The sequence below is a fragment of the Hemitrygon akajei genome, chromosome 6 (genome assembly GCF_048418815.1).
Source record: "Hemitrygon akajei chromosome 6, sHemAka1.3, whole genome shotgun sequence".
Taxonomy (NCBI): Eukaryota; Metazoa; Chordata; class Chondrichthyes; order Myliobatiformes; family Dasyatidae; genus Hemitrygon; species Hemitrygon akajei.
In genome coordinates, this window is record NC_133129.1 from 29,421,694 (window position 1) to 29,446,030 (window position 24,337).

At 41.6% G+C, this 24,337-nt stretch overlaps 1 protein-coding gene and 1 long non-coding RNA gene across 2 annotated transcripts in view; one reads left to right on the forward strand and one right to left on the reverse strand.

Annotated features, from left to right (window-relative positions):
* vegfc (vascular endothelial growth factor c) overlaps positions 1 to 13,658 on the reverse strand; it is a 207,785-nt gene extending 194,127 nt beyond the window's left edge. Inside the window, exon 1 of the mRNA XM_073048043.1 lies at positions 12,989 to 13,658. Within this exon, the coding sequence (XP_072904144.1) occupies positions 12,989 to 13,105 (117 nt within the window). The 5' untranslated portion in view covers positions 13,106 to 13,658. The remainder of the gene's footprint in view (positions 1 to 12,988) is intronic.
* On the forward strand, positions 11,868 to 23,677 carry LOC140728934 (uncharacterized). The gene is made up of 3 exons (XR_012099215.1): positions 11,868 to 12,008; positions 20,933 to 21,005; positions 21,458 to 23,677. It is a non-coding gene; the product is annotated as an uncharacterized lncRNA (long non-coding RNA).
* The last annotated feature ends 660 nt before the right edge of the window (positions 23,678 to 24,337 follow it).

Sequence of the window (24,337 nt, forward strand, 5' to 3'; positions counted from 1 at the left end):
CAACCCCATTTTCCTGCTTACTCCTCACAACCTTTGACACCCTTATTAATTATGCTCCGCTCAGCCTCGGCTTTAAATATACCCAATAAATTGGCTTCCACAGCTGTCTAAGGCAATTAATTTTACACATTTACCACCCTCTGGCTAAGGAAATCTCTTCTCATGTCTGTTCTAAAGGGATAGCCTTCTATTCTGAGGCTGCGCCCTCTTGTCTTAGACTCGCCCTCTATTGGAAACATCCTTTCCATGTCTACTCTATCTAGTCCTTTCAATATGCAATAGGTTTCAATGAGATCCTCCTCATCCTTCTAAACTCCAGAAAGTAGAGGACAAGAGCCATCAAACACTCTTCATATGTTAACCCTTTCAACCCCGGGATCATTCTTGTAAATCTTCTCTTATAAATCATTGGACACCCTCCACTGCCAGCACATTCTTCCTTTGATATCGAGCCCTAAGTGGCTGACAGTACTCCAAATATGGTCTGACATATAAGCCTTATAAAGCTTCAGCACTAAATCCTTGAATGCTGAGTCACAAGCTGCAAACCTGGAATCATGCCACTAATATAACCTTAATTTATCTAGATTTAAAAAAACATTACCCTTAAATAGCAGTGAGAGTGGCAGATGCAGATTCGATTTCAACATTTAAGAGAAGTTTGGATAAGTACATGAATGGCAGGGATGTGGAAGACTATGGTCCAGGTGCAGATCAATGAGACTAGGCAGAATAATAGTTTGGTATGGAGTAGATGGGCCGAAGGGCCTGTTTCTGGACTGTAATACTCGATAACTCTGAAGCAAACCATTAATCGACAGAGTGCTATCGAACATTTCTAAGAGACGCAATAATTGTAAACTTCATTGGTTTAGTAATGAAAAACGCTCAGTACAATGGAAATACGGTATTGTTGTATAATACTTTGATTAGAACATGACACTGGAAGAATATGGAGCTATGAAGAGGATGCAGAAGAGAGTTGTCAGGATTGAAGTGTACTAGCTATGAGGAGTAGCTGAGTGAACTTGGATTTCTTTCTCTGAAGTACCTATAGCTGAGGAACCAGTTGGTAGAATTATGTAAAATTATGAGACGCATAGACAGAGTAGATAGCCAGAGAGTTTCTCCCAGGGAGGAAACATCAAATAAGAGAGGGCATAGCTGTGAGGCAAGTATTTTTATACAAAAATGGTAGGTGCTTGCAATGGGCTATCAGGGTAAGAGGTGGAAACAGTAACATTGAAGAGGTGTTCAAGCAGGCATGTGAGCGGACAGGGCATGGAGGGATATAGACCATGTATGAGGGGTGATTGATAAGTTCGTGGCCTAAGGTAGAAGGAGATGAGTTTTATAGCTCTTGTTACATGCACATGCAGTTCAACTCTGAGTGAAAATGCAGAAAGTTTGAAGTTAATAACTCATCTCCTTCTACCATAGGCCACAAACTTATCAATCACCCCTCGTACTGACAGATGGTATTAGTTTAGATTAGCATCATAGTCAGCACAAACAGGGTGGGCTGAAGGACCTGTTCTTTTGTTCTACTATGCTATATAAACGTTTGTGTTTTTTTAACTTCTGTGAAATAAGATATATAATTTTGTTTTAAAAAATGCCTTAGTGTATGTACTCTATGTACGGTGAGTGGAATTTAAGAGTCATCTTGCTCAAGGGCTTCAGACTATTGAGCATGTTTCGAGCTGGAATGAATATCAGTTTCACTGACATGCGTGTCAAAGATCCTAAATCCACATATTGGCAAGCTTCAGCATTTAATTGTCTTGCTGCTGCCAGGGGAATTTGCATCAGGCTTTTCCAACAATCATACTATTCAACACTGCACCTCCTCTTTGAATTTAACTTGAAGAAAACTCTCTTTAATATGCAAGTTACAGTAAATACCTCACAAAATGATCGCTTCCGGTAGAAAAATGTTTTCCCTCCCACTTCCTGAATCTGCTGGGGTCATCTCATTGCAGGCTCCTCTTACATTGGTGAGACCCGTCTTAAGTTGACGAAGCGCTTCATCAAGCAGCTCCACTCCATCCACCAAAAGTTGAACTTCCCAGTGACCAAGCATTTTAATTCCAAATTTCAGTCCCAGTCCGACAAGTTGGCCCATGGCCTCCTGCTGTGCCACCCAAAGGCTGGAGGAGCAACACCTTATATTCCATCCGGATAGCCTCCAACTTGACGGCATGAATATCGATTTTTCCTTCCGGTAAAAACAATTCCCTCCCCCCTCCTTTCTTCTTCTATTTCCCATTCTGGCCTCCTACCTCTTCTCATCTGCCTGTCAACTCCCTCTGCGTCCTCTCTTCCTCGCACCCTTTCTCCTATGGTCCACTCCCCTCTCCTATCAGATTCCTTCCTTTCCCACTCACCTGGCTTCACCTATTACCCTTTAGCCAGTCCTCCTTCCCCTCCCCCTCACCACCGTTTTATCCTGACATCCTTCCCCTTCCTTTTCAGGCCCAAAGCATCGACTGTTTCCATAGATTCTGCCTCACCTACTGAGTTCCTCCAGGTAGGGGGGGGGGGGGGGGGGGGGGGGGGGTGTGTGTGTGTGTGTGTGTGTGTGTGTGTGTGTGTGTGTGTGTGTGTGTGTGTGTGTGTGTGTGTGTGTGTGTGTGTGTGTGTGTGTGTGTGTGTGTGTGTGTGTGTGTGTGTGTATCTGCAGAATTTCTTGTGTTTATTACTTCATATTACTCATTGCACATTTTAATACTGTTAATCAACTGGCAAAAAGAAAGTTTAATTGCATTTACAAAGAAGGAATGAAAATAAGTTTGCCTCTTCAACACGATATTTATTAATGCTCCTTTATATTGCACTGGGGCCATTAAGCAGCAAGGTATTCAGGGTAGAATTCCCTGCCCATGGAAGAAGCTGACATCTCCTGATAAAATACTCTTGTCAGGCAAACAGTCTACACAGGAGTATAAATGCACATCTGTTTCTAAGAAGCATCTTCACTATTCAGAAACTTGCACAACACTGTTTTACAGATATGGGGTGTTTCACAGCCAAGGCCATGAATTCCATTAAACACACACACCAAACCACACGATTCTTTGCTTCATCATCGGCTGTGGGTAATTAATTATGAGTGAACTTCTAAACATCTGGTTTGTATTTACTAACACGGAATTAAAGATGACAGTGACAGAAACAGAATAAAAGGAGAGAAAGACAATTAAAATGAAGGGAAATAAAAGAGAGAGAAAGGGACAAGATATTTAAAATATCTCATATTTCCTTGTAACAAATGCAGAGGCCATTCCGTCTTTACCAGATAGCAAAGAAATCCCATTCCCCATTTATTTCCCTTCAGCCTATTTTCTCATTCAAGCCCAATGTGATACCTCTGATTTTTCTATCAACCACCTGCGTTCAGGACAACTTAAGATAGACAATTAACTTAACACCCAGCATGCAGTTTAGAAGTGGGAGGTAAAATGGGACACAAGGTCCCATGATCACAGGGAATACTTGCACCCAGTAGAGTTTAGGAAGAGTTCACCACATAGGAGAGGACACAGCGCACCATCATGAACAAATCCCATGTTAGGTGAACTTACCATCTCAGTGCCCGAAGCATCGTTGAGAATCACTACCACCCATCTATCAATCTCTTTGACCCACTACCACTGGAAGGAGGTCCAAGAGTATCAGGACTAGGACTGGCCGACTGGGAAACAGCTTCTTCCCCCCGGCTACCACCAAGATCTCATTACTAGGACAGCGAGTTGTTTACCAGTGCTGCACACTATGTGCATTCTGAATTATATTTTCTTAGCTTATTTGTGATAATATATTGTTTTATAATGTATATGCTGTGTATGACGTATGTATTGTGTGTGCACTGTAGTCTGGAGGAACATTGTATGTTTAGTAATTTATTTGTATTATTGATGTAAATAATTATCATGCTCTTTACATTGTAAATATATGCTGGCGGTTATGTAGTTAAAAACACAGAAAACATAGAAACATAGAAAACCTACAGCACAATACAGGTCCTTCAGCCCACAAAGCCATGCCAAACATGTCCCTACCTTACCTTAGCTATGCAACATTATTCCATATCTGTACTTCTAACTTTATTCTTATATATATTCCTTATTCCATCTACATACGGAATGTTAGACACAAGAGATTCTGCAGGTCCTGGAAATCCAAAGCAACACACACACACAAAATGCTGGAGAAACTCAGCAGGTCAGGCAGCATCTAGGAAAGAAATAAAGAGTCAATATTTTGGGTTAAGATAAAGAACGTCTGCCAACTTTATTCCTTTCAATAGATGCTGCCTGATCTGCTGAACTGCAGAATGTTGTCATTCCTTTTTGTTGCATGTAGCACCAACACATGACATCAAATTCCTAATATATGTAAATATATGGTCAATAAAGCTGGTCCTCGATCATTAAATCCAGTACTTTTAAATGAGGAATAGTAATTATGACTATTACAATCTAGGATAATTGGAGTACATTCTTCCTCAACTTACACGTGGGTGCTGGGTAGATATTGTCATTTTTGCAGACGTTTCTGCTTTACTCTACTTTATGAAAGGTGGGTAATGCCGTTCTTCTGCCCAACTGATGTTTCCATAAACCTCAAACAAGGTTAGTAGTGGATTCAGCCTAGTCCGTTATAGGGAAAGCCCTCAGCACCATCGAGCAAATGCTGACACAATAAAGCAGCTTCCATCATCAAGGACCCTCCACCATCCAGACCATGCTCTCTTCTCGCTACTGCCATCGGGATGGAGGTACGGGAGCCTCAAGTCCCACACCACCAGGTTCAGGAACAGTTATTACCCTTCAACCATCAGGTTCCTGAAGCAGCATGGATAATTTCACTCACCTCAGCACTGCAGTGATCACTGAGAACAACCTATGAACTCGCTTTCAAGGACTCTACAACTCATGTTGTAAGTTTTCTTTCTATTTGCTCAGTTTGTCTTCTATTGCATATGGTTTATTTATCAGCCTTTGTGGGCAGTTTTTCACTGATTCCATTGTACTTCCTTTTACTATTCTGAACGTCTGCAAGAAAACGAATCTCAAGAAAGCATATAGTGACATGGGGTATATACTTTGATAATAAATTTACTTTGAATTTTGAACCTTACAACCTAACTATCAGCCTCTGCAGGCTTCCAGTTGACTTATTTGTATTAATGGTGTAAATCCAGAAATTTTAAATGAGAAATATTAATTATTGCAATGCATCCTCCATGATTATTGGAATACATTGTGTATCTTTTCCTCCACATCAGTACTTCTTTATTTTAATCACACCAATGATGTTAAGTGGGTGCTGGGAACTTCCTGTTATTTTTACACCTATTTCCGATTTATTGGTGCCACGGTAGCGTAGCTGTAATAGTGTCTCACTAAGAGCTCGGGGCATTCTGGAGTTCAGAGTTTAGTTCCAGTTTCATTCTGTAAGGAGTCTCTGTACATCCTTCCCGTAGACTGCATGGGTTTTCACCAGATCTCTGGTTTCCTCCCACAGACCAAAGACATACCGGATAGGTTAACTGGTCATTGCAAGTTGTCCCCTGATTAGATTAGGTTTATATTGGGTTTGTCAGGGGTTACTGGGGCAACGTGGCTCAAAGGGCCGGAATCCGTGCTATATCACTAAATAAATAAATACTGTTTTTAATTAAAGGTGGGCATTGTCTTTCTTCCTTTCAGCTAATGTTTGCATAAGGTCTCGATAGTCTCTGAAGTTCCTCACCTCTGTTGTAAAAGGATCCTGGCTTTCAATAAAGATGAAGGTCTGTTTGCACATTAAAGCACAAGGCAACACAATCTCAGTGTCACCAGTCTGTCAGCACCAATGGTCCAGAGGAGTAATTGAGGTCCATTATTGTCACATGAGACACAACTGTCTAATACAGCATAATTACGGATTTACAAAAGCAGCTTTCTATCAATTTGGCCAACAACAATCTCTTTGAATGGGAAGGGAAACTTCTCTGACTGCTCGGTGTAATAATTCATAAGCGCTCCTGTAGTTAGAGATTCCTGTCTGGCAGAAACTGCGTTTAGTCATGGAGTGGTTTTTCCAGTAGCAGGTCCACAGTCAGCCAACTGTGTCTGCTGCCTTTTGACACGTCCCCCTAACATTTTTGGGGGGGAAGGACCAAACAACTTGATTGACATTCATTTCCAAACTATGATCTAAAAGTGTAGCTTCTCAGTATAAACAACAATGGTGGGGTTGTCAGAAGCACAAGCTAATATTGTTCAGCTAACAAAAATAGGAAACACTGGAAGAACTCAGAGTCACACAGAAGGGGACAGGCCTTTCTGCCCACTGAGTTTGTGCCAAGCTTCAAGCGTTCATCTACAGTATCCTGCACTAATATCTTTTTATACTCCAAACATTCTTACCAACTCCTCTCAGATTTTCACTTGCCTGCACAGTTTGCAGAGGCTGGTTAACCTAACCCATACATTGATGGGATGTGAGGAAGAAAACGGAGCACCCACAGAAAGTCCATGCACTCACAGGGAGAACATAAGAAATAGGAGCAGGAGTAGGCCATCCGGCCCATCGAGCCTGTCCTGCCATTCAATAAGATCATGGCTGATCTGGCCAGGGACTCATCTTCACCTACCTGACCCACTAAGTGTTTCCAGCATTTTCTGATTTTGTTTGGGATGTTGAGTATACAAGTACAGAATCACAGAGGTATACTGTGACTCTTTTAGCAAACGGTTGTTGTTCTGAAGCCTGGTGGAGAATAGACACAGGAGGCCCAGAGACCCAGAGGCTTGTCCAGTCCCAGGGTGGAAGGATTCTCTACGTGTGTGGGTGAATAGGGGAGGGGAAGAAAAAAGCTTGTTCTCCTATTGTTGTGTTCTGCTTTGTTGCTTTCTGTGTTGTTCTGCTGAGCAATAAGGCACGTCATGTTGGCACCAGAATGTGTTGTTAATGCAAATGACACATTCCACTACACATTTCATTGCATGTATGATAAATAAATGAATCTGTATTTTCATGCTTGGTATCATTAGCTTCATCATAGATGGTGGCATAAACTATGCAGGTTGCATGGAGTACAAGACTGCAATAGAATACTACAATCAAAGTTCAATGTAAATTTATTATCAGAGTGCATATATGTCACCATATATAACCCTGAGGTTCATTTTCTTGCGGGCATACTCAGTAAATCCAAGAACCGTGTCAGAATCAATGAAAGACCATACCCAGCAGTGCGGACAAACAATCAGCATGCAAAAGACAACAACCTGGGCAAATACAAAAGTGAACAATAATGAATGAATAAATAAATAAGCAATAGATATCAAGAACATGAGATGAAGAGTCCTTGAAAGTGAGTCCATAGGTCGTGGGACCTATGATGGGGTGAGAGAATTTGAATGAAGTCATGGTACTGTGATAAAGTCGAGGGTGCCCAAGACTCTTTTACTGTACTATATATTCGTTAACATAGGAAGGTGGTTGAGAAACAGAAGTAAGTGTATCTAGCTTTGCATTAGCTCAGTAGTACTTAGTGTTATTTCATAAATAGAAAGACATGAAATGCAGAGCTGTTCAAAAGTCTCAGGCGCCCTAGCCTGATGGCTGAGGGTAATAACTGTTCCTTAACCTGATAATGTGAGTCCTGAGGCTCCTGTGCCTTCCTCCTGATGCCAACAGTGTGAAGAGAGCATGACCTGGATGGCAGGGGAATGGATGCTGCCTTCTTGCGACAGCACTCCATGTAGGTGTGCTCATTTGTAGGGAGGGCTTTGCCTCTGACGGACTCGGCTGTATTCATTACTTTTCGTTAGATTTTCAAGGACATTGATATTTCCATATCAGGCTGTGATGCAAACTAGTCAATGTACTCTCCACCACATATAATTAGAAGTTTGTCGAAGGTTTAGATGTCATGCTGAATCTTTGCAAACTAACAGGAATCAGAGGTGCTGCTGCACTTTCTTTGTGTGCTGAGCCCAGGACTGGTCCTCTGAAACGATAACGCCAAGAAATTTAAAGTAGCTGACCTCTCCATCTTTGATTGTTCAATGTGGACAGGCTCATGGGCCTCCAGTTTCCCCCTCCTGAAGTCAATAATCAGCTCCTTGGTCTTGCTGACATTGAGTGAGAAGGTGCTGTTCTGGCATCAGTCAGCCAGATTTTCAATCTCCCTCCTTTACACTGACTCGTCACTACCTTTCATTTGACCAACTTGGAATTGTGCTTAGCCACACTGTCATAGAGCAAGTAGAGCAGGGGGCTAACACATAGCCTTGTGGTGCACATGTGCAGAAGGAGACCGTGGAGGAGATGTTTTCCAAATCCAAACTGACTGGGGTCTGCAAGTAAGGGAATTCAGGATCCAATCGCACAAAGAGATATTGCAGCCAATGTCTTGTGGCTGCGACGCTACCCTCCCTCAAATGAAAGGTACAAAGTGAAAGAAAACACAAATCATGCATTTAAATGCATCTTTCGTCTTGGGACATGCCAGGGGTGCATTGTTTATTTAGAGATGCAGCACAATCATTGTAAATTGTCCCATGATTAGACTAGGGTTAAGTTGGGGGCTGCTGTTCAAAGGGCTGTAAGGACCTGTTCTGCGCTAAATCCCAATAAATAAAGTAATTAAATAATAAAGAATAGCCCCTTCGGGCCCCACAAGCTGCATCATCCAGCAACACACTTATTTAACTCTAGCCCAAAACAGAGGGCAATTTACAATGGGCAATTAACCTACTAACCAGCATGTCTTTGGGTTGTGGGAGAAAACTGGAGCACCTGGTGGAAATCCACGTGTTCAAAGAAGGACGTAGAAACTTCCTACAGTGGGCGCTGGAATTGAACTTCGAACTCCGAGGCCCCAAGCTGTAATAGCATTGTGTTAACCGTTACGCTACCATGACATCCTCAAATGTATTAGCATTTTTCAGGTACACAGAAGAGTACAGCACAGGAGCAGGTCCTTCAGCCTAAAATGTTCTGTTGAACGAATTGAGCTAATGACACCTAATTCCTTCCATCTGCACATGGTCCATTCATATGTCTATCTAAAGATATCTTAAACACCCTTTTGACATCTGTCTCCAACACCACTCCTGGTCCCCAGCACCCACAGCCCTTGAGGTAGGAAATATGCCCTACACATCTTCCATGAATTTACCCTTTCCACCTTAAATGCACCTCCTCTGGTACTTGACAATTCTACCCTGGTGGGAAAAAAACTGTTCCTCTATCTATACCTCTAGTAACTTTATAAACCTCGATCAAGTCACTGCCCTTTCTTATTTATACGCTATAAAATGACACACTACAGTCAGTTCATACATAGTACAGGCAACACATGATTTGGTTAAATTATTGCCATACAATAGTGTGTAAAGGTCTTAGGCACCCTAGATTGTTTACATGGCTTCAGATGGTACGACCTCCACAGACCCCTGATCTCAACATCATCGAGGCTGTCTGGGATTATCTGGAGAAACAGATGTTAATGAAACAGTCAAAGTCTGCAGAAGGACTGTGGCAAGTTCTCCAAGGTGTTTGGAACAACCTACCAGCCGATTTTCTTATAAAACTGCACGGCATTCTACCTAAGAGACGATGCAGTTTTAAAGGCAAAGGACGGTAACACCAGATGTTGAGTTGATTTAGTTTTTTGAACTGTTTACTGCTCTTCAGTAGCCTCTTTTACTTAGAAATTTTTCATTTCATTATGTTTGAAAAGTATCTTCTCTTCATAAATTTTACACGTACCTAAGACTTTTGCATAGTACTGTTTGCGCCAAAGTGGTATGAAATCCCTGTTTGCCGGAAATATACGTGGTAATAACAAATACAACTAGGTGCGCCAAACGGCAGAACAGTGCAAAGATTGTTGCGCAGTCTGAAGTGTGAAAATGCCACAATGACAACACCGGAATAGAAAAACAGTTAATGTATTCTCATTGGAAGAGCTGAGAAACGAATGTTATAACTCCTTCGATACTGCCCAGTTCCTCAAAAATCTATTTTGACTACATTCTGTGATCGACAACAAGATCTGCCGGGGTCTATTTCACTGGTTTCACAATGACTAGCGTTTGCATCACTCTTTACACCCACAATTATAAGGTGTGGATTACATTCCCTACTCGCTTGCTCGTTGCGATTTCCTCCGAATCGCCTCCCTTCAAAAGATAACTGGTTTGCCAAGTCACTTTCGCTTAGTCGTTTGGGCGCAGGGGATTGACGATGCAGCGGGGAGCAGGGGAGAGTGAAGGGCCAGAAGGGGGAGGAAGATGACCCCGGGAGACGGGGCAAGCAGGAGCGGCAGAAGGATGGAAAACATCTGTGAGGGAGTTGGGGCCAGGGTCAGCAGTGAGGGGATAGTGGCTTTTATAGCTGTGTTGACAAACAATTTCGGCGGCATCACGCGGCACCTGGGGCCATAAACACATCTGTAGTCCACGTTACTTTTAAAAATGAACATCATGTTTTAATCAGCCGAGCTGAAGGTTGAATTGAGTTTACAGTAGCCTCATTCAGCGAGTGAGAGCGCCCTCCAGCTATGGCAGCAGACAGCAAACTCCCTGTATCTTGACAACTCTGTCCCCCTTCATGGAGTCTAAACTTCCCGCTCTTCCTCCTCACTCCACACGTCCTCTGCCCCCCTCTCTGCATGCCAGATTTCTCCGGTTCTCTTTGTCTTGCCCTACTAATGACGTCCACCGTGTCAGCGTGACGGCTCCAGGAGATGTGCTCACAGTGTTGCAGTGAAAGAGTCTGCAACGAAGAATTTCTAAATGATATATTTGCACTCCATCAACATCAGCACGTTTTCTTTGTAAACACGAGAGATCCAGCAGATGCTGGGAATCTTGAGCAATGCACACACAAGATGCCGGAGGATCTCAACTGGACAGGCAGAATTTTATGTGTGGTTTTGACATGTCAGTCTCCTGTGTTCTGGGTCTGTCTGCATGTCTCTTTGCTCCCATTTATATATTGCCTATCACTTTTGAAAGTCCTTACAGGATAATGGGTCCAATGCTTCATTGATACCACACGCGAGTTCTCCGAACCAATCTCCTCCATACCCTCTTCCTTCCTGCTCATCGACCTTCCCCTCAAATCCATTCACTTTACCTACTATTCCGTGGTAACGGTTCCACGTGCTCCCTGCTTAAACTCCTGCAATCTCCTTCATTTATACCGATGTCGCACCTATTGGCCCATCCTTCAGTATCTCCATGTTTGTCTTAATGGAGGAGGCGTCAACATAGAAAGCGTGTGAGAAATTACCCAGTATGGGATTTACCTTATTCTATAATCCATCTGTCACATCTACCTTTGTGTAAGTTTTGTTTTATATACATAATCCTCCTCTCATTCTGTATCCTCATCTGCAAGCCTCTCGCAGAATGTCGGACCTTCTCCCTCTCCTGTTCCGCTTCACCGTGGCCTTCTCTGTGGTCCATGGATGTCTTGACTTTCACTTCAAGTTTAGCTGCCATCTCCCCCTGTCACCTGAGTCTTCCCTGACTCATACCCCCGACTTCCCTCCACTCTAACACCTTCTGGTGTCTTGACAGTCGCACCCTTCATATTCTTGAATGAAAATCCCTGTCTAGCGGTGTCAATCTTTCGCCATGGTGTGGTATTTCCCTGATCCGAAAAGAGGGCAAGGAGGATTGTTTCGATGTCCTCAGTGCGTTACATCAATGTCTACCTTCCTCCTTTCGCTGTTCCCTCATTACCACTTTCCCTCCCCACGATTCACACAGAGCTATGAAATGGTGGACCAGACTTAATGGGCTGAATGGCCTAATTATGTTCCTACTCCTAATGGTCTACGCCCTTCCCTGCTCATATCCGCCTTTTTCCTGAATAGTAAAAAGAGTTTTTATTTAAAGCACCTTATCTCCACTGGGTCTCTTGAAAGCGGCTTGTGAGCAAGAAGCGAGCAGGAGGAATTTAATGGTCGTTTCAGCATGAAATCCACCCTTCAGTCAGTGAGTGCTTTACGCGAAGCAAGTTTGGGATGGGCCCAGATATAAATTGTGAACGCATGAATCTATTGCTTAAAAGGAAATGTAACAAGCTGTCTTAACGCAGCTCCAGAATACTGAGGGGAGTTCTCCACACACTTCGTAATCTGCCACTTCATAAATTTCTCCAGGATCCGACTGGATTGATCCAGTGCGACGCCCCCGTCTGCGAGCGGTATAGGCTCTTAAAATTAAACTTTCTCCGATCTGCTAACGCAGGGGGGTGGGAGACGGAGTGGAAGGAACCCCCTTCCTCGCTCCGACACCGGTCAGAACTCGGCCGCACGCAATCCTCTCATGACTGATTCCAATGTTAACAACCCAACCTAACGCACCAGATATCACCGCCTGCAAGAGGCTAAGGTCGTTCCCTCAATCTACTGAAGAGATCGCTTCTGCGAACTCTAACATTCCGAAAACACAAACTATAGCATCACAGTTAAACAGCTCTATTAAACATTACACATATAAAGTTACATGCGTGTTTGAAAATGTTATATATCGGTTATCTATTAAGCCCTATCTATAAATGCATTTCTGTAGCAAAGGTCATATATGCATTACATGTCACATAGTTAGCGTGTTGCTATTTTTGCATCAATACCTACAACAAGTTACATATAAGTAATGTGGATATAAAACGTTAAATATGCAGTACAAAGAGATACAAGTATGAAGTTCCAGTTCTGTATCAACATGCTCCATGCACATGCTAAAATAAAGTAGTGTAACTCTGTATTTCGACAATTCAGCTAAGTTCCTCCAACTCATTCAGCTCTGGAGCCGGTTGCGAGCCCACACTGTGACCGCTCGCAAACTGCTAGAGCGCCTGTTTAAAAAAACAAGAAAGTGAAGGTGATTCGCTGCAGAACAGTAGCTGTTCAGTAACGACAGCGAGAAGGAAAATTAAAGAACGGAGGGGGAGAACAAAAACGCCTCTTTACCTTCGCGTCCACCGGGTCCTGATAATCATCGTAATAGTCTTGGCTGGATTCATATGCGGAGTCCCTTTGCAAGAAGGCAATGTAAATTAGAAAGAGAGAGATCTCCAGAATAAGCATTTTTGTCCTGGGATGCAGCAGGAAGCCGCCTGGCGAGCGGTGCAATAATAATTTTAATCCTCGATCTTTCTTCTCCTCTGCTCTTTGCGGATCAGCGTGAAAGGGAGGACCGGAGTGCCTGGAGGTGCCTGACAGTGCCGAAAAGTCACAGTGGCGTTCCCGGTGCTTGTCGTACAAATCGCACCGAGCCTGGGTGTCCTTGAGGGGCCACTCTCCGGAGAGCCAGAAGTTTTACCCGCGAGTCGCCTGAATCAGCAGCGTCTTCACTGGAAGGACACCGGCAATCTGCTCTGACTGTTGAGTAACAGAGAGCCAGGGAGGCAAACTGGGCATGGTTATACTTCAGTCAGTCGGCGGACTCTTCAACTAATAACCGCGGCCCTCTCCTCAACACGGACTGACTGACTGGCGCTGGAGTAGATCTTCGGCTTCACTATTTATACGAGGAGTTTAGCAGGGAACTGGGGGGGGGGGGGCACATGCACAATGTAGTTGAGCGCAACCAGGAAACGGCTCTGACAATCCCCACGTGGCTAGAAAAATAATATAAAATGCACATGTCAAGTCCTGGCTTGTATCCTTTTCCTGAGTCTGAGGTTTTGACAGGTCGTTCTGCGCTCCACGCAGTGTTTCTGACTAGTAGCGGCCACTCGAAGTTACCCATCTGGCTCACGGGCTTCTCAGGAACACTTGGCTGTTTCTGCAGTCCACGGGGCCCGTGAGCTACTGAGGTCCATTTCCTGATCTTGGAGTCCAGCTGGACTCCCAACTTTCGCACAGTAAGCTCCCACAGTCTCCGAAACCGATTCCCCTACAAACTGGAGATACGAGAGACTACAGACGCTGGAATCCGGTGCAACTAACAATCAGCTGGAGGAACTCAGCGGGTCAGGCAGCATCAGTTGTGTGTGTGGGGGGGGGGGGGGGAGGTGTGGACTCCTCATGCTTTTAAGGAAGAAAATTGAGGAGGAGAACTCTCTAACTTGCCCTGGCATCTTTAAACGCCACCTGATCAGTGGGTACTTTATTAAATACATCTATGCACCTGTTCCTTAATGCAAATATCTAATCAGCCAATCATGTGGCAGCCACAGTGCATAAAAGCATGAAGACATAGTCAAGAGGTTCCATTCATGGGGAAGAAATGTGATCCAAGTGACTTTGACTGGGGAATAATTGTTGGTGCCAGACAGGGTGATTCGAGTATTGCAGAAACTGCTGATCTCCTGGGATTTTCCACACACATTTGTCTCTAAAGTTTACGGAGAATGGTGTGAAAAACAAAACAAAAATGCATCCAGTGAGCTGCAGTTCTGTGTGTGAAAATGCCTTGTTAATGTATTGTCAGACTGATTCAAGCTGACAGGGAGGTGACAGAATTTAAATAACTATCCATCTGAGCCTCAGGATTCACACCACCAGGTTCAGGAACAGTTACTACTCCTCAACCTTCAGGCTCTTGAACCAAAGGGCATAACTTCACTAAACTTCACTTACGCCATCATTGAAACGTTTCCACATCCATTGGCTTCACTTTCAAGGACTCTTCATTCTTGATATTTATTGTTTATTGACTTATTATGATTATTATCTCTTTTTGTATTGTAGTTTGTTGTCTTCCACACACTGGTCGAACATCCTAGTTGGGTGGTCTTTCATTGATTCTGTTATTATTATCATTCTATAGATTTATAGAATATGCCCACAAGAAAATGAATGTCAAGTTGTATCTGGTGACATATCTGTACTTGGGTAATAAAATTTACTTTTAACTTTGTTACAACAGTGGTGTGCAGAAGAGCATCTCTGAATGCACATGTTGAGCCTTGAAGGGCATGGGCAACAGCAGCGGAAACCATGAACATTTACTGAGTGGCCACTTTATTAGGTAGAGGAGGTATCTAATGAAATAGCCACTGAGTGAACATTGGTATGGATGTTAATAATAATTTTATTTTGGAAAGATGGGCATTACTGGAAATGGAGAATACTTATTATCCATTGCCTTATTGACCTTATTTGCAGGTATTTTCCTTCACTACACCTCCACTCTATACCTCTTTCATGCCCAGTCATCATCCCTTGAAACCGGTAGATGATACTTTGAAAGAGAAGTTTTGGATGAAGTTGTAGAAGAAGTGGAAAGATATTGTGATCAGCAAGTAGCTCTCCCATGTGGAAATGCTTGGGAGTTCTGGGGTCTAGGGTCAGATTACTGTGTGACTTCAGGATCCATTAGCGGACCATGCAAGCAAATGAAACCCCTGACGTTTGCGCATCAAGGGGCAGTTGGCAACAATGAGATGGTGAACAAAGTCTATTCACAGTGCTAATGGGCCTCAAAATATCCTGCTGGAACTTCATAAGAAAGAGCAGATAGGTTTAGCAAATTCATTCACAAAATCTCTTTACAATGCAGACTGACCTGCACTGTATCACATGTCCACAGCAAGAGATGTTTTGGCTACATGCAGCATTTCATGCAGTGACACGGCACGTTAAGAGTTACTCTACCCATCCATCTTGTGCCAGGATCATTTCTTAACTATTTAAATAAATTGATTCTAAAATATCACTGATTATGATCATAAGGATTAGAAGCAGGCTTGGACCATGAAGCTTGGTCCATTATTGAATAAGATCATGGTTGTTTTGAATATGACTTTAGAGTCATAGAGAAGTACAGCATAGAAACAGGCCATTTGGGCCATCTAGTCCATGCCGAAACTATTTAAACTGCTTACTCCCAACGACTTGCCCTGGGACCATAACCCTCCATATCCCTATTATCCATGTGTCTATCCAAACATCTCTTTAATGTTGAAATCTAGCTTGCATGAAGCACTTGTGCTGACAACTCAATCCACACACCTTTGAGTGAAGAAGTTTCCTCTCAAGTTTCCCTTAAACTTCCTACCTTTCACACTTAAGCCTTGACCTCTGGATGTAGTCACATCCAACCTCAGTGGAAAAAGCCTGCTTGTATTTACCCTATCTGTACCTCACATAATTTTGTATACCCCTAACAGCTGTCCTCTCACTCTAACACATTCTAAAGAATACAGTCCTAACCTGTTCAATCTTCCCTAATAACTCACGTCCTCCAAATATGGCAATATCCTTGTAAATTTTCTCTGCACTCTTTCAACATTGTTTACCTCATTCCTATGCGTAGTTGACCAAAATTGCACAAGGTACTCCAAATTAGGCCTCTCCAATATGTTAGACAACTTCAACATAACATCCCATCTTCTATACCCAATACATTGATTTATGAAGACCAATGTGCCAGAAGATTTCTACCAGTGATCCACTTTCAATGAACTATGAGCCCGTATTCCCTCTGTTCTACCACACTCCTCAGCATCCTACCATTCATTGTGTAAGACCTATTCTGGCTGGTCCAACTGAAACACAAAGCCTTGCACTTGTCTACATTAAATTCTGTCTGCCATTTTCAGCCCATTTTTCCAGTAGATGCAGATCCCTCTGCAAGTCTGCATGATTGCTTTCCTACACTACAGCTCCACTCTTGGTGTCATCCAGAAATTTGCTGATCCCGTTAGCCACATTACCATCCAAATCATTGATAGAGATGACAAAGGACCCGGCACTGATCCCTGCAGCACTCCACTTATCACAGGCCTCCAATCAGAGAGGCAACCTGAACAAAGAGAGTTTAACTTTGTACTCCCATCAACTCTCAGTAACCTCCAGCTTCTGCACCTTTTCTTTAACTCTGCATCAAAAAATTCAGACGTTTCCAGTTCTCTTCAGAGATAAGAATTCCAAAGATCCATTATTCCTGAGTGAAAATGATGTTGCTTTACCTCTATTGTTTTTATGCCGTGACTTTTAGTTTCTCCCATAATAGGAAATACCTCTCCTTACCCAAACTGTCAAGAATTTTCAGTCTTGATTAGGTGCCCAAACACGAACCATCAACATTCCATTCCCCTCCATAGCTGCTACCTGACTTGTTGAGCTCCTCCAGCTCCATTGTGCGTTGATCCAGATTTCCAATTTCTGCAACCTCACTTGGGTCTTCAACAACTTCCAGGATGATACATCTTTCAATAAAGGTCCCTCTCACTCAACAGTCAAGGCAAGGCTAATCTGCCCAGAAGTTCCACAGTACTTGTCCAGCAGACCCTCTTGGAATAATTTTCAATATGTTCAGACTCAGATTTACTTGTTCATTGAAGCATACAGTGAAATGGTTCATTTGCGCTAACAACCAACGCACCTGGGGATGTGCTAGGGGCAGCCTGCAAGTACAATACAATGTTGTATGTAGAATTCCAGATGTGTTCTCATCAATATTTATATAAAACACAACCTCCTTACATTTAAAAAAAATTTAATTAGAAATAAGGGACGGTAACAGACATTTCCAGACAACGAGCCTGTGCCACTCAATTACATCTATATGGCCAATTAATCTACTAACCCATATGTCTTTGGAACATGGGAGGAAACCAGAGCACCCAGAGGAAACCCACGTAGTCAAGGGAAAAAGCAGAAACTCCTTACAGGCAATAGTGGGAATTGAACCTGGATCTCTGGCACTGAAATAGCATACTCTAACTGCTATGCTGCCATACCATTCTGAATTTGAATTCAATTCCCCTAACAATAAATGAAACGTTCTGTTAACTTGCTTGATTACTTGCTGTACCTGCATTCTGGCTTTTTTGAAAAACATGCATTAAGTTGTCCCATTCCCTCTTCATCTTCGAACTCTGTAACTTCTCAATAGTCTAATAGCATATTTTTAAAATTTCTCCTGTCAAACTGGGCCGTTTCACATTTTCCCACAGTATTCTCCATTTCCCACATCCTTGTCGCACACTTAATCTTTGTAGCCTCCTTATGCATTTCGTTCACAGCCTTATTAGCGTCGCAAGCAAATTCAGGAACAATAACGTCAGTTCACCCAGTGCCCCTGGAAGGGCGATTCTATTCTTAAGCACCAGAAAAAAAAGGCACGGATGTTGGAAATCTGAAATAAAAACAGGAAATACCGGAAATATTCAGCAGGTCCTTTTAGGAGGGTCATTGACCTGAAATGTTAACTGTAGTTCCTCTCTCTCTTTCCACAAAAGCCGGAGCATTTAGGGTGAACCTACAAGGAAAAGGTTTGATTTGGTGCTGAAACTATAACTTATATGTGTTCTCACTAAGTGTACCGGCATGTCTGGTAGTGCTGGATTGTAGATTGGTATGGCTGCATGTGAACTAGAGAGGCAGGTTCTTGCAACCCAAGTTCTGAGCATATGGACATCCAGAAATATCTATACCATTATGTTTTAATTGGAGTTGGAGGTTTGCCTAGGTAAACCTAATATTTTGTTTGCTGATCCTTCTCACTTACCTCGTAATTCATAACTGTTAAATAATTTTGTCGGTAGTAGTAATCTTAGTTATGAGCAGAGATTTTCCTAGGCTATGCTTGTTTTCTTTGGAAAAGTGGAGGCTGAGATTTAATCAAGGCATATAGAATTATTGGAGGCCTGGTCAGGATAAAGAGAGGTGATCTATTTCCTGGGCAGAAAGGTCAATAACTCAAGGGGATAGATTTAATTGGTGTTAGGGGTAGAAGGAAGTGGAGGAAAATATTTTAAACCCTAAGAGAAGTGGGAGTCTGGAGGTTACTTCCTGAAAGACGGGTGGAGGTATTTCAAGAGTATCTTACAGAGCCGCATATTACAGACCAAGAGCTGGGAAATGGAATTAACCCGTTTCCATGCTTGGTTGGACCATCTTTGCTGTAAATTTCTCCATTTAGCAAATTAAGTGTTTTTTAGTTTTCTATGCCAAATAAGGAGGTGACAGGACAGGCAACCAAGAGATGGATCTTAAGCTGTAAGCCATCTGCTGGAGGAACTCAACAGGTCAGGCAGCATCTGCGGGCAGAGGGATGGGCAATCTTTTGGGCTGAGGCCCTGCAGTAAGATTGGAGAAAGCTAGTACAAAGAGGTGAAAGTAGGGTTTAAGGTTCATCTTTGAGCGAGTGATTCCCATAGATTAGTAGCTGGACAGTTGATGGCAGATTTGTCATCACTGGACTGATGAAAATGAGATGTGTGCAAAGTATCAATAGTACAACACAATCCTCTTTCCTTTGCATGGTCACTTATTTGTCATCACTAGGAAATCTGCAGATGCTGGAAATTCAAACAACACACACAAAATGCTGGTGGAACATAGCAGGCCAGGCAGCATCTATAGGGAGAAGCGCTGTTGAGGGTCTCAGCCCGAAACGTCGACAGCGCTTCTCCCTATAGATGCTGCCTGGCCTGTTGTGTTCCACCAGCATTTTGTGTGTGTCATTTCACTTATTTGTCATGTTGTGATAATTTTACCGAACTAGCCTCCCAACATTAGAAATCATTATCTTCACACCATGCATTCAAACTCCACATGTCCATGCATAAAGTACCATGCCTGCATAGTGGTTAGCACAATGCTATTACAGCTCGGGGAATTGGCACTCGGAGTTCAATTTTAGTCCCGTGTGTAATGAGTTTGTATGTCCTCCCCATGAGTGCATGGGTCTCCTCCAGGTGCTCCAGTTTCCTCCCACATTCCAAAGATATACTGGTTAGTAGGTTAATTGGTCAGTGTAAATTGTCCTGTGTTTAGGGTAGGGTTAAATAGATGGGTTGCTGAGTAGTGTGGCTCACTGGGCCAGAAGGACCTGTTCTGAACTGTATTTCTAAATAAATAAACAGATCCCACAAACAAGTTTCATTAAAGGGCACTCTTGATTTAATCAAGCTGCATCCCTATATCACATGGAGCAATCACTCAAGTTGAGGAGCATTTACTCTGGTGAATGTCGGTGAGGAAATATTGTGGTAACTTTTTTTGGAGATTTTATTCGCTGCACTGAAGATAACTAATTTTGAGTATTGTATAAAAGGACTGAGCAATAAAAATAGGATCCAGTCAGTAAGATAACATCTCATTAGATGGATGGATGAATTAACAATGGTTGTTTGATTTTTATACACAATTGAGACAGAATGAAATCATAACAATTATTTGTTTTTAAATTTAAAATGATCAACACAATACAGAATTAGAAAATTGTTATATCTTTTAAATTCCTCTACACGTATGTTTTTTTTTAAAGGGCATGACTCTGGCTGGATATACAGTAGATTTGTACATAATGTCTGCTACCTAGTTCTCAATAAAACAGAATTTATCCATGGTGACTGCAATTACTGAGGTCTTTTCACAGTTTGGAGGAAATTTGAGGCTCTGTGCAATAACATCAATGACATCTTCAAGAAGCAATGCCTCAAAGTGGTGATGTCCATCATTAAGGACCCCCACCCTTCAGGTACAGAACCCTGAAGGCACACACTCAACGATTCAGAAATAACTTCTTCTCCTTTGCCATCCAATTTCTGAATAGACATTGAACCCATGAATGCTACCTCACTACTTCTTTTATTTATACATTTGTTCTATTTATTTAACTGAACTTATTAATTATCTATATATATATACTTATTGTAATTCACAGTCTTTTTCCATTATTATGTATTGCAATGTACTGCTGTCTCAAAGGCAGCAAATTTCACCATATATGCCGGTGATACTAAACCTGATTCTGATCATAATCAGTACTTTTGGATGCATACCAAGGTGAATGCAATTGTTTTGAAATTAACTTTTGAAGCCTACCAGGCAGTTGGTTTTTAACAATTAAAGTGTGTTGATATCATAAAAAAACAGTATTTTTTGAAAAATAAATGCTGTATTGCATTTGATTAACCTTGTTGAAGAAGTCACTCTTAGTATCTTTTTTTTTAGGTAGTGGAAAACATAAATGGAACTGATTGCAAACAGCAATTTCAAGTCTAAAGTAATCAGATGAAGGTGTGAGGTAAAATGGTTTCAATTTTACAATTAGTTAAAAATGTATAAGTGTATAAATGCATTTATACAAATGTATAAATAGTTACAAATTTTACAAATGTATAAGATGATGAGAGGCATTGATCATGTGGATAGCCAGAGGCTTTTTTCCCCAGGGCTGAAATGGCTAACACGAGGGGGCATAGTTTTAAGGTGATTGGCAGTAGGTACAGAATGGATGTCAAGGGTAAGTTTGGCGGGTGAATGGCGGGTGCATGGAATGCATTGCCAGTGACAGTGGTAGAGGCAGATACAATAGGGTTTTTTAAGAGGCTGTTAGGTAGGTACATGGAGCTAAGAAAAATGGGGAAGGGAAATTCTAGGTAGTTTCCAGAGTAGGTTACATGGTTGGCACAACATTGTGGGCCGAAGGGCCTGTAATGTGCTGCATATCTCTATGTTCTGTGTTCTATGTTCTAGTTACAGTCGGATGATAAGCATCTCAAGAAAACAACTGGGACATCATCAAAGATGGTAAATAAATCTCCAAGAAGCAACAAGGTCCAATAGGAAAACCTTTTGACATTGTTGGAAGATGCAGGAAAAATATCAGTGGGATCTCGGCCCAAAACTTCGACTGCTTACTCTTTTCCATAGATGCCGCCTGGCCTGCTGAGTTCTTCCAGCATTTTGTGTGTGTTCTTTGGATCATCTCACCATCTCAGTTTCCATTTGTATGCTGTTCAACCTGTCATGTGCTACTCTTTCTGACGGTTTGCTCCGTAGTGAAGAAGAGACTGGTGAAATGAAACGGAGCATATTTGTGTACAGAGTTCTGTGCACGACCATATGCAATGTGCATTAGAGCAGGGTTAGTGAAGAGTTTAACTCTAATTTAATATGTATTTGCATCGTCTATTCTGTGAGAAAGGTGAGATGTGACAAAATCCCTGCCCACACAGGTTGAAAGGGACCAGAAATGGAAGGACCATTATCTTAGACAGCACAATGACACATCTAGCAGAGCTGCCACCTGTCAACTCCAGTAAACCAGAGGTTCAGCCCTTCAGCGGTTCAATCCTGACCTCTGGAGTTGTCTGTGTGGAGAGTGCTGTTGTTGCAAAGAACATTTTGTCAGTGGCCGTCAGGATTCAAGAAGCATTGAACTTTCATATGGCAGGATCTTCTCAGGCAAGGGTAGGAGGCTTGCCAAAACTTCTAACCTTCAGTGTACAATTACACTAACAGGTCATGGAAGCATTGTTTGTCAAGGTCGATGTTTTCAACTATTTTCCTGTGGGAAATAGTGAGCAGCAAGAATGTGTCCATCAATTCTACAGTATGGGAGGATTCCCACAAGTGCTATATATTTAAGTACACTCAAGCAGCCCATGTTTGTCCTCTCTCCCTGTTCAGTAAACAGAAGAACAACAGTTGCATGAATGCAAGATGTAACTGTAGAAAATGGATCTTTTAGTTATAGAGCCATACAGCATCAAAACAGGGCCAAATGGTCCACACTGACCAAGATTCCTAGCTAAGTTAGTCCCAGTTGCCCATATCTCCCTGAACCTTTCCTATCCATATACCTGTCCAAGTATTTTCAAATGTTGTTCACATAGCTTCCTTAACCACTTAAACATTAAAATGTATATTATTTGCTGATGATACAACTATATTTTGTAGTGGGGAACATCTGAAACAACTTTTGGATACAGTGGAAAAAGAACTAAAAATTATAACGAAATGGTTTGATACTAACAAATTATCACTGAATCTAAGTAAAACTAAATTCAAAATATTTGGAAACTGTGTACTAAACTCATAGAGTAAACTTAGAATAAATGATGTTGAAATTGATAAGGTATCTGAAACAAAATTTTTAGGAGTGGTACTAGATAGTAAATTAAGCTGGAAACCACAAATAAATAATGTCAAAGCAAAAATGTCCAAATCTATTGCAATACTGTACAAAGTGCAAGATTTCTTAAATCAGAAATCTTTGTATACATTATACTGTTCACTTATAGTCCCATACTGTGTAGAGGTATGGGGAAGTACATACAAAATAAATACAAATTCGATTTTTCTACTCCAAAAGAAAGTTATACGAATTGTAAATAAGACAAGCTATTATGAGCCAACCAATCCGTTATTTCTTCAATTAAACTCTTTAAAATTCAGAGATTTTGTAGATTTTAAAATAATACAAATAATGTATGAAGTAAAAAATGGACAGTTACCATAAAGTATCCAAAGATTGTTTAAAATGCAAGAAAGTCAACATGATTTGAGAGGAATATGTATATTTCAAAAACAGAGGATAAATACAAATGTAAAAAATTAATTGTATTTCAGTCAAAGGGGTGAATCTATGAACAGTTGTAGTGAGAATTTAAAAACTTGCACAACACTTGACAAGTTTAAAAATTATTTAAAAATTATTTAATCACAAATATAAAATACATGATTTAAAATGAATGGGAGTAATGTAAATAAATGATATTTGGAATTGGATTTTGTGTTAAAAGATTATGATTTTTTTTTGTTTTTGATGTGATGATTAATGCCAAATATATTGTTGTATGGGTAAGAGGGGTAGGCGTAATAAGCTGTAGCTTCAGCCTACACTCTTTCGGTCCGTTTTAAAGAATATCTATGTTTTTTGTTGTAATTTTGTCCTATGAAATTATCGTTGTAAATGATGCTATTTGTTATGTTTGTACTGATGAAAATAAATTAATTTCATTCATTCATTCATTAAACCATTTCCTTCGACAACTCATTCCATATACTAAAAACATCTAATGAAAATCATTGCCCCTTATATTTCTATTAAATCTCTTGCCTCTCACCCTAAGCCTTTGTCCTCTATTTCCTGATTCCCCAACCCTGGGGAAAAGAGTGTGTGCATGCCCCTTAACAAAGTCCCTTGTACTTTTATTTATCTGTATAAAATTTACCTACACTCCAATGAATAAATTGCCAAAAAGCTCATACTCCATCCATAAAGTCCTAGCAGGATGTAAATCTCCTTTACACTCTGTTCAGCTTAATTGTATTTTTCTTATAGCAGGGTGTCCAAAATTGAACCCAATGTTCCAAATAAAAACACAAAATGCTGGCAGAACTCAGCAGGCCAGACAGCATCTATGGGAGGACGTAGTGACGATGTTTCGGGCCGAAACCCTTCATCAGGCCCGAAATATCGTCACTACCTCCTCCCATAGATGCCGTCTGGCCTGCTGAGTTCTGCCAGCATTTTGTGTTTTTATTTATTTCCAGCATCTGCAGATTCACTCGTGTTGCCAATGTTCCAAATGCAGTTTCATATCTCAACGTCAATTGTCAATGCCCAGA